The 10,606-nt window shown below is 42.6% G+C and overlaps 1 protein-coding gene across 2 annotated transcripts in view; it reads right to left on the reverse strand.

Annotated features, from left to right (window-relative positions):
• The window catches only part of CREBBP (CREB binding protein), a 130,551-nt gene extending 119,952 nt beyond the window's left edge, over window positions 1-10,599 (reverse strand). Inside the window, exon 1 of one of the 2 annotated variants that reach the window (XM_008578330.1) lies at window positions 10,464-10,597. In XM_008578330.1, the coding sequence (XP_008576552.1) occupies window positions 10,464-10,548 (85 nt within the window). In that variant the 5' untranslated portion in view covers window positions 10,549-10,597. Of the gene's footprint in view, window positions 1-10,463 lie in introns of both variants that reach the window. The other variant, XM_008578329.1, reaches the window with a different exon arrangement.
• Window positions 10,600-10,606: the final 7 nt, after the last annotated feature.

Below are 10,606 nucleotides of genomic sequence, written 5' to 3' on the forward strand. Positions count from 1 at the left end.
TAAAAAAAAAAAAAAGTATTTATGGTTTTGTAGGTTTAAAAAAAAAAAAGCACTCAGAAGAATATAAAATGAAAAGTAGCCCCCATAACACCTCCAGCTCCTTAGCCCCCAAAAAACAATCTCTAGAGATTTCCTCCTAGAAATTTCCTATATACACACATTAGCATATATCTTTTTACCCCTAAAAAGGGTCTGGTTATTTTTATTCTCCACCCTTACTTTTTATTTACAGATTCTCAAACTTATCTACCCTCTTAAGTTGATCTGCGATGGCTGGGGAACTCAGCTACTCTTCTGAGGAGACTCGCTGATGTAACCCTCTCTTTTCTAAAAGACATTTGGGTCATCAAGGTCTGAGGTTAATGCAAATGTTCTTAGAAGTCCTGCCATGCAAGGAACTGATTTTTACTTTATCTGCTTTGTGTAAGCTGTTAAGCTACAGATATTTGTATATCAACTAATAAGGGGGGTAATAAAAGCCATGGGTTTAAAGAATCTTTTTCAGAAAGGAAGGGTGTGGGACACTCCCCTCCAAGGGCAGACCTGACTATAGTGTCCTGTGGGGCCTGTCTTCCCTAACACCCCCATGAAGGCAGAGACTGGGCCTGTCATGTCCTCACGAGCTTGCCAGGTTGACACCACAGTGTAACAAACATTTTCTAAATGAGTGAAAAATCTTCAACAGAGGGACCTAAGCCATGAGTACTTTTGAAAGAGTCTTCCATCTTTAAAAGATGGTCCTTTTAAAAGGACTTTGCCTTTAAGTCATAAACATCGTAAAAGAAAATTCTAAATAAACAGGATAAATAAATGTACTTAGAGGTATGCTGTCCAATACAGTAGTCATCAGACACATGTGGCTATTTAAATTTACTTAATTACAAATTTAAAAAATTTAAAATTCAGTTCCCAAGTTACACTAGACACATTTCAAGTACTCATTAGCCATGTGTGGCTCGTGGCTCCAGTATGAAGGAGTGCAGATACACGTCCATGATCACAAAATGTTCTACTGCACAGTGCTGACTTAGAGATTATCATGAGAACACTGGCATCTCAAACAAAGGAAAGGTGCTGAAAAAGAATCAGCTTTTCCTTAAATTTCCAAAGACCAAGGTCACAGTGAGAGCTAAAACACTGAATTCTCTCTTGATAATTCAAATGATCCCCTCAGAGATTTTTCAAGAGACGTTCAACTCTGGGCAGACTGTGCTCTTCAAACAAAACCCGATTCCAACAGTAGGAGAGGAATAACCAAAATGACACAGAACACCTATCAATATTGTACATCTTTTGTTGTTTGCAATAAAGGTTATGTACTAAATATGCAAACAACATTTCACGTAAAGATACCCACAAATGAAGGGAAAAATTACTTGTCCACCATGGGACAATTTTCACTAGCAAAAACCATAAATCACCACATCTAAAATATCTAGGAGAATGAAAAATAGTAGCCTTCACTGGTATTTCTTTCAACCGCTCAACCTGACTAAACTGGGTAGTGATCCCAAGGCCATTTTCTCCCATTCTCTAAAAACAAAGATTATTTTTATAATTTCTCTGTACTCATTTTTCCTTTTTCTTTAAATCCTAACCCAAACCAAGCCCTTGTTCTGAAACATTCACTAGAAAAACAGGTTCACTGAATTATGGTTCAATTTTCCAATAAAGAGCAAGTGAATTGCAAACACAGACTGAGAAAAATGAGTCAAACTATTACCTATTTTGCAGTATTCCCAAGTCTCAGCTCTTCATTCATTATTTTACAACGTGGTTCTGGAGCTGCACTAGACCTGGTACTGGAAGAGAAACAGGCAGGGGCAGCTGCCCCCACTTACTCAGCAAAAAGTTTCTGTGGCTTCGGTCCTGAGTCGAGCCCAGTGCCTGCATCACTCCAGTCCTCATGGCAGAGAGGTAGGTGATGCCTAATATTTTCCCAAACAACAATAAAAATAGCTGCCTCAACCTGCTCTATACCAGGCACAATACATAAAGTACCCCAATATGTAAAGCTAACCAAAGTGAGCAAAAATCAAGTACTATAGGGAAAAAAAACCTTTTAGAGATCGCACACACACACCTCGCTCCCTATAACTCAAATGTGAAGTCACTGGCCCAAGTCATAGAGGTGATGAGCCTGGAGCCAGGACTCAGCATCCACTCTCAGCTGAAGCCAGTGCTCCTCTCCTTAGTACCACGCTGCTGGCCTCCCAGTATAAAAAGCTCTGACATTTCTTTCAACTCTGAGTCATGGTTAGAAGATTCTACTTTTAATCAGGTGACAAATACTCAAAATATTTTAATCCAAAGGAATTGGGTCAGCTCTTATAGTCTATAATTGTCAAAGCAAACCCTAATTATTTGATAGATTTCTATAGCTCCTGAGTGTCATCATTCAGTCTGTAATCAAATACCACAATCTGCTCTATTTAAATGTTGTACAAACCTTCTCTACAGGCTATCATAAACAATAGTAGCTTATTTTTCTTTCTATTTCACTGGTTATTCTAACTGTGAAGTTAAAACATGTCTAGGTGGTGCAGTTTTGATAAGAAAAATCCAATCTACTGGAGGGAGGATGCTAAGTTTTTGAACTGTAAAAAGAATTTGCTTTACAACAGAATTATACAATCCCATTAAACAGCTAATTTTCTGTTTATTACAGATTACTGAAATTCAAAAGGTTGATTTAGGTATAACTGTCAAGAAATAACTACTGTATACAGTAAGGTACAAACATACTAAACAGACTAACAAATTAAGAGATTTTCAAACAGTGGCACATAGGACACTTAGAAGTGGGAAAGGAAGGGCTGGCCCCGTGGCGCACTCGGGAGAGTGCGGGGCTGGGAGCGCAGCGACGCTCCCACCACGGGTTCGGATCCTATATAGGAATGGCTGGTGCGCTCACTGGCTGAGTGCGGTGCGGGTGACACCACACCAAGGGTTGCGATCCCCTTACCGGTCACGAAAAAGACATAAAAAAAAAAAAAAAAGATTTTACTATTCTTAGCAATGGTTCAACTAAATATTCTTTTGATTAATGGAAATGAAAGATGGTGGAAAATGTCACACGGGATGATATCCAAGTCTTTAAAGGTAAGTTTAAAAAGGAATTCGACTTTTAGACACAGAGCTCAAAAACAGCCTTTTGCTTCCTAAATTTAGAACCAGAAAAGACCCTCCAGGCAGTTTTTCAAAGACAGCAACAGTTATTCTACATATCATCTGAGAACTTTTTTTTTAAAAAAACAAACAAAAAAAGTGGCTACTTTTGCTTACTTCCGTGCCTTTGACCCACCCTTGTGTGTGTGTGAAGTGCCCTTGCTCAAATCTCTTCAAGCCAAAGCTGGAAAAGCACACACGTGCCCACTTCAGGGAGCCCCCATGAGACCCTGTGTGTGGTCCTATTGTAGAATGAGCATAAGCCCTCCCTCCTAAAGCAGGTACTGGTGCAGTGGCTTATACTTCTGCATCAATGACTTGCTGCAATGTAAGAATTTTAAGAAAAGCTAAGCTTAAGACTGAATTGGGAAGGGTGGCATCCTTTTGCCAGTTAAAGCAGGAGCTGTGGACAGCCATGCCAGACCCCATGAACCTGTCAACTGTGGATGGTATCCCGAGGAGGAACATACTGCAAAGAAAGGCCTCAAGAGTGGGCTGAAGGGAACTCCAGCCACGTGTGCTGAAAACCAGAGGTCATGTCCAGTAGTTTGAGAACTTAGGAGAGACTGTCTGGGAACAACCAGAAGTTTTATATGTGAGCCATGGGCCTGTGATGACACCCAAGGAGACAAGACTGTCAGGGCCAGGGTGCTTTTCCCAACAACCCAGAAGACAAGGAAAACAGCAGGCTTCCCAACTGCCTGGCTCCATTCTGGCTCAAGAGGAGAGAGGCCAGGAGGTGGCAAAGCCTGGAGAGCTCACCAAGCTACTCTCTCCCAGTGCATGCACGTCCCTCAGCCCAAGGCCCCCTCACCCATCCCATGGCATGCCTAAGGTGCTGCCCCCAACCCAGGCACCCAGCACTGAGCTTCTACACATAGGGGCACTCAGGAAACAGTGGGGGAATAAATGAAGCCCTCTTCAGATTGGCCTTTCTGACTCAGGCATTTTCACAATTGATTGCCTTTTGTATTCTTTTCTCAAGTTTTGCCTCTAAATCTAATCTTGTCAACACAGTTCTAGCTACTCAAAGGCATATACCAGAATCCTTCTCGCACTGCCACTCCCTTACAGGTACCTCAAACTGAATTATAATATATACGGAATCACACATTCATTTGCCATTTAAACAGTCCATGAAATATGCTTCAAAATTAAGAGTTTTCAGAATGCATGACACCACTTCAGTTTTTGTAATTTTAAAACTTCATGGCCATCATGTTCCTATTTAAGAAAATACAATTGAAAATGGAGGCAAAAAAAAATTGTATTGATTACAGAATGCCAGGCTGTGTATCTGCTGAGGGGTATGCTACAACAGATATATGTGTGCCTCTGTGGATATAAGCACATGGCTGTTGTTGTTTCCGGAACTATCAACAAACAGATGTAGGTCCAATCAGACCAGCACTCCCAGTCCTCGGGCTGCAAGGCACACCCACTCTCCCTGGTTACCACAGCGCCAGCTCCCATTTAACGGCCATCATCCAGACTGGGCACTTTTCACACATCATCTCAGTCTGCCCTCATAACGACCCTTCGAGATAGGAATCATTGTCATCTCTGTTTTACAGAGGAAACTGAGGCTCAGAGAGCCAATGTAACTTGCCCCAAACATGCTCCAGATGGAGTACCCCTGGGTTGCCAGCCAGGTTGGTTACTGGGTGAGAGAACACAGAAGTATGCAACTCAGGATCAGGGAAACAAAGAATGGATCTGAAGACTAGTGGCAGTTAGCTTAAGAGAAAAATCTTACAAGAAAACTATGAGAACTCTGAAGGGAGTTCATCATTCACCTATTCCCTCAAATATTTCCTGAGGGCCAACTGTGTGCCAGGTGCTGCTCCCAGTGCTGGGAAGACGGCTGTGGTCGAGCTCCACAAGGTCTCCCAGAGCTGCTTGCCTGAGACGACAAAGTAAGAGGGATGAGAAAGGCTGAGTGGGCCACCAGGGTCATCGAAAAGCAAATGTGAAGAAAAGTGCCAAAATAAACCAGTTTAATGAAGTCACCTGGCTTTTTGCTAAACTTACTTAATTTTAAATAAACATAAAGAGAAACAAAAAAGACAGAGGGAGAGGCTCCTAGTGAGTTTTTAAGTGCTGCCCCTGGCTGCCTTGGAGGCCAGCACACAGAACACTTGTGCTGTGCTGTTCCACGCTCTTTTCCTGAAAGCCCACAGCAACAGCCTTAACTGCGGCAGCCATGCATTCCTGAGCACCCAAATGGGTGCTCAGAGCACTAGTCCCTACGTTATATCGGGGTCGTCAAACTGTGTGACTGCAGGCCAAATCCCCCATGCAGGTTTTTGCAACTAAAGTTTCACTGGAACACAGCCATGCCCATTTCTTTACCTACTGTGTGTGGTGCTTTCTTGCTAAAATGGCAGCGTTGAGTAATTTTAACAAGAGCCTCTATGGCCTGCGAAGCCGAAAATACGTATACTCTGTGACCCTTTACAGAATATGTCTGTTGACCCATATATTGCATTAAAAAGGGGGTTCTAGGGTCCATTAGGTTTGGGAAGGTGCAAACCGCAGCCCTCCTTCCGAAGACTCATAGTGCTAATCAGTACACTGAAGCTCCGGGAAAGCCTGCAGTGAAATCCCTGGGCTATAACCAACCCCATAAGGGCACAAAACTTTTTCTGAGAAACACCTCTTAGCATGCCCTCTAGTTTCTTGAAATATACTCAAAGTGCTGGTTTGAGTAAGATAAAGAGATGGTACCCCTCACTATTGTGACCACCAAGAACTAAACTGGCAAGCTTTCCTAATCTTTAAAAATTCACAATAAGGTACATTTCATCTTAACAAAAGACATACTTTGGCAAAATTACTTTTAACGATTTTGTTTCCAAACACATTAAGTAAAAATACAAAGCCAGTACTTATGGAGCCCCAGGTAATCGCGTACACTGTCACGCAACTACAATGGCTCAACTTAGAAGCCATAAAAATACAAGGCTAACAATCTAAGCATCAACTTCCAACTGTAGGATTAAGCTTCAGTCCCTTTATAAGTCATTTTCAATTATGTTTAAGAATTGCAGAACTCAAATTTGAATGTTAAACAAGAGTGATTCTCAGTCTTTTGATCTACTGCTAAGGCACCTTTGGCATGGTTCATACTCACCTGCCATCATCCCTGAGGAACTTCAAATGCAGCCACCACTCTCGGCCCTGTCACAGTGATCCAAAGTCCCTACTTTTATAACAAGTAAAAGCAACACAAAGTTATGAAAAGCCCTAGTAGTCTCTATGAAAATTTTAATTTCCTATCAGCCAGAACTTGAAGTAAAGTAACTTGACAGTTTCTCAATTATCCCCTGAAAGTAACAGGAACATCAGCTCATACAGTTTAGACCGAAGATAACATCAGAACCAGAGGGAAAAGGGGCATTCCCTGCCCCCGCCCCGTGGAACACACTCCTGCTCCCCATAGGTGGCTACAAACTTTCCCTGCAGGGACTGAATTCACATGCTGGGTGAATGCTATTGATGCGCCCCAAGTATGCCAGTCTCCTCCATCCACGAATCAAGCAAATTCAATGTTTAGGATTGTCGATTTACAAAATAAACATACAGAACTACTATGTTAATGATCTAGGCTCGTCCTGGTTTCGACCTTTTATGTTACTTTTAGCAGATCACCTCTCTCAAATAGCAATAATAGTATCTTCTCTTCCCACCACACAGAATGCTGTGAGGCTCAAGCTGAGATGATGTGGAGAAAAACACTCTGATATGTAAAGTACTACTCATACATAAAAGATCAGCATTTGGTTGTAAAAGACCCTTTGGTTGGTAACCATTTTCACCTCAAGCTTTCTTCAACCATGCTTCCCCACTGCATTTAACAGGATTCACGTAAAATGTAATTGCGACTACTCGGGGCTTCTTACACAGCACAGGATGAAGTATACCTATGTTCAATTTTCTGAATGCAGTTTTTGAAAACTTTTTTATAGGGCTGGCCCATGGCTCACTTGGGAGACTGTGGTGCTGATAACACCAAGGCCACAGGTTCGGATCCCTATATAGGGATGGCCAGTTAGCTCACTTGGGAGAGTGTGGTGCTGACAACACCAAGTCAAGGGTCAAGATCCCCTTACCGGTCATCTCTTAAAAAACAAAAAACAAAAAAATCTTTTTCATAAACAGTATATTTGTTGTGTGCAAATTTTGCCCTAATAAAGCTGACCCCCCAAAAGTCTACTACTTGCCTGGAAATTTGTTTCTCCTACACTGTTAAATCATGATACCTGCTGTTGAAAGACATTAATATGCTGTTTTAATTTGGACATAGTAAGTAAAGAAGTTTCCAAAACACACAACTAAAACTATATACTGGTAACACAAAGACCCCACTTCTTATAATGGGCACCAAGTAAAGGAAGAACCACATCTGTGAGAAAGTGTTTATGCAAAAATGCTACTTCATCAACGTCTGACACCATCAAATTCTTTAACACTCCAGAGCTGCTGTTTTAGTGGGGTGAAAAGTACTTTCCTCCTTCCTCTAGTTACCCTCCTTTGGGAAACATTCCCTGTTTCTGCATCATCTCTGCATGCTCTCCCCAGCCTTCTGCAACATCAACTGTCATCAGCGGCAATGGTGTTTATCGCTCTGAGATGCTGCCTGACCTTCTTGGAGTGTTTTATGCACACTTCAAAGCTCCCTTTGAAGGACTACAAGCACCCTGCAGGCAGCACTCTGGCTGATAAGCTCCATGTCAGGGCCGCTCTTCCCTTGGCCCAGTGGTGCCCCCCACAGACACATATGAGTGACACGGATGGCTGCACAGGTCAGTCCCCACAGATGTGCACTGCACAGCAGCAGTAGCAAGTCGCTCCTGCTTCTCAGGCTGCCAAGTCCTCCTCCTTCCAAGTCCTTAGTTCTACCCTGGCACAGAGCTCTCCTCCCTCAAATCTTATCACACAGCAGGGCATGCACCTTGTTCCACTTGGCCCACTTTTCTCTTTGAAACCTCGGAGAAACATCCCCTCACTTAAATAAGGTTGAGTCTCTCGAAAATGTTATTCTCAAGACTCTCTGTCCCATCTAACCAAATGCCTTCTCACTCCTTTCAATGTATTTAATGTAAATAACAATAGTCATTTATTTGCTTAATACACATCCTGAAGGTCCCGTCCATCTCATAACTCAGTGTCACTCCAGAAAAGGCTATACCTTATTTAACGTGGTTGATAATCACCCCTTCCTTGGTCCCCCCACACTAACAGATCCTTTCACAATAATGTAGTGGTGATGAGTGTGTAACCCAGGACCCAACCTTAGTATGATCAAAATTTTCTTCCTTGGACTATTTAAATTGGAGCCACTAAAAACTGACTTTTTATTCCACTTTTGGAAAAGTAGAAGAGCCCTGTTTCTTAAAAGGGCTAAAACTGGAAAGAAGAAAAAAGTGGTTAAGTGTGGAAAATCCTTTCTGACACTTTGTTGTGATTAGCAACACACTAATATCTGACCATCCAATAACAGCAACTACCCAAAAAGGCAAACTTTTGGTCTTTATTTTGGAAACAGCTGGATGTATATAGTACTACAAGCCTTTTTGCTAAGTTCCGTGTTACTAATTTGTTCCCCCTTTTAAAGACAAAATCCACAATAATTTCATTCAATAGCAAAGGTGCAAAGCCATGCAAGTTATCGGTTTCAGATGGCAAGCTTCATAGCTTAACTTGCCTGGTATGACCTATGTTTCATATGATTAAAAGACTTTTCACTCAAACATAGCAAGATTAACGAAGCAAAGGAGATCAGCTCTGCAGTAAAAAGGCATTTCAACTATTGTTTCCACATTTCTTACTTCAATTAGCTGATTTTCTAAAATTAATGTCAAACTCAACTTTTTATCAGTTAAAAAGAAAAGCATTACCAGTGACTTTTATACGCTATAAGACTCATTACTATTCTTCCCCACTGTTCAACAAATTTTAATTTAACTAGACAAAAATCTCCTTATAACATATATATATATTTTAAATGGTTTCTCTTGCTTCTACATTAACTGATATTACACGCCGTTTTTCATAAATGGATTCCAGAAATTGTATTCAAACGGAAGCTACAAAATTCATGCTTTATTTCAACAGTAGAAAACGATTTTTGAATACGCTAGTGGTCAGTCACTGAAGTATTTCCAAAAGTCGAACGGCTGTGTCTACTGCAAATCTGAAGACAGCAGTGCAATGTAATTTGACTCATTCATTAGAAACCGATTTCAGATGCTGCTACTACAAGACTGTACCAGAGAAACGCAGGCTGTGCTGGAGACTGAATTGTTTGCAGTGACACACAAGTTTTTCTGCAAAGGAGAGTTCTAAAAGAGGAAATACATCTAGTTCATGTTACCATGAACCAGCCCAGAAGAACCCAGAAATATTGAAAAAACAGAAAACTAAAATACTTCTGTTAAGCATACGATATGGTTACCTAAGAAAGTTTCCAGGGAAGTTGTTTAATCAGGAAAACACACACAGGCACACACACACACACACACTCTCAGTATCCCACCAAATTTTTTTGAAAAATTGAATGCCTACATTAACATAATTTTTTGTACATCTACAGAGTAAAAGCAATACAAGCTCGAATGAAGACTGCCCAAATGAATTTTTTAAATGTTATTCAACTTTCTTTTAAAGTTATATTTGTAAGGGAAACACATCACACCAACTGCGATGACATCTTGCTAACGAACTGTGGGGTTTTGAAAAATGGGATGACTGAGTGACCAAAAGAAAGTTTTTTTCAAAATAACTACTAAGCATTTTTCCAAGGAACACATTCCAAGAAACTTCTCCGTCGTAACTCACAAGCTGCCGGCCGCTACGAGGGCAGCGTGAAGAATGTGTTGCCAGTCCAGAAAACCCAGAGAGTTCCCTTTCGGCCGCAATCTGTCTCTCTCCAACCACCGGAGCTGGCCTTCGCTGTCATTCCTCTAGACAGCCCCGAGCGTGTCGACACGGGGATGCGCAGGGCATCGCCGGACAAGATCCGCACGCTTCACGTTACTTTCCCCCTCTGGGAGCGTCAACGGACTTCCACTCCAGGAGGGTCGCCACTCCGGGGGAGCCGAATATATCCCGGCATGTACCGCCGCGCTCCGGCCCGCTGACACTCTTCCCGCAAACTTCCACCCTCCGCGGCGCTCGGGGAAAGGGGCCGCGGGGCCTGCTCCGCCCACTGCGACCCCCGGGCGCTCCCCTTCGGGTGAGGGCTGGCGACCGGCTCCCCCTCCACCCGAACCCCCGCCCGGCCCCCTCCTCACCTGTGCTGTCATTCGCCGAGAAGCCGGGCGAGCTGAGTTTGGCTCTTTTGGGGTTGGGCGGTCCGTCCAGCAAGTTCTCGGCCATTTTCACCTGCTCGCGAAAACAGCCCCGGGCGCGGGCGGCGGGGCCGGCGAGGCCCGGG

Source organism: Galeopterus variegatus, unplaced genomic scaffold (assembly GCF_000696425.1).
Source record: "Galeopterus variegatus unplaced genomic scaffold, G_variegatus-3.0.2 Scaffold1664, whole genome shotgun sequence".
Taxonomy (NCBI): domain Eukaryota; kingdom Metazoa; phylum Chordata; class Mammalia; order Dermoptera; family Cynocephalidae; genus Galeopterus; species Galeopterus variegatus.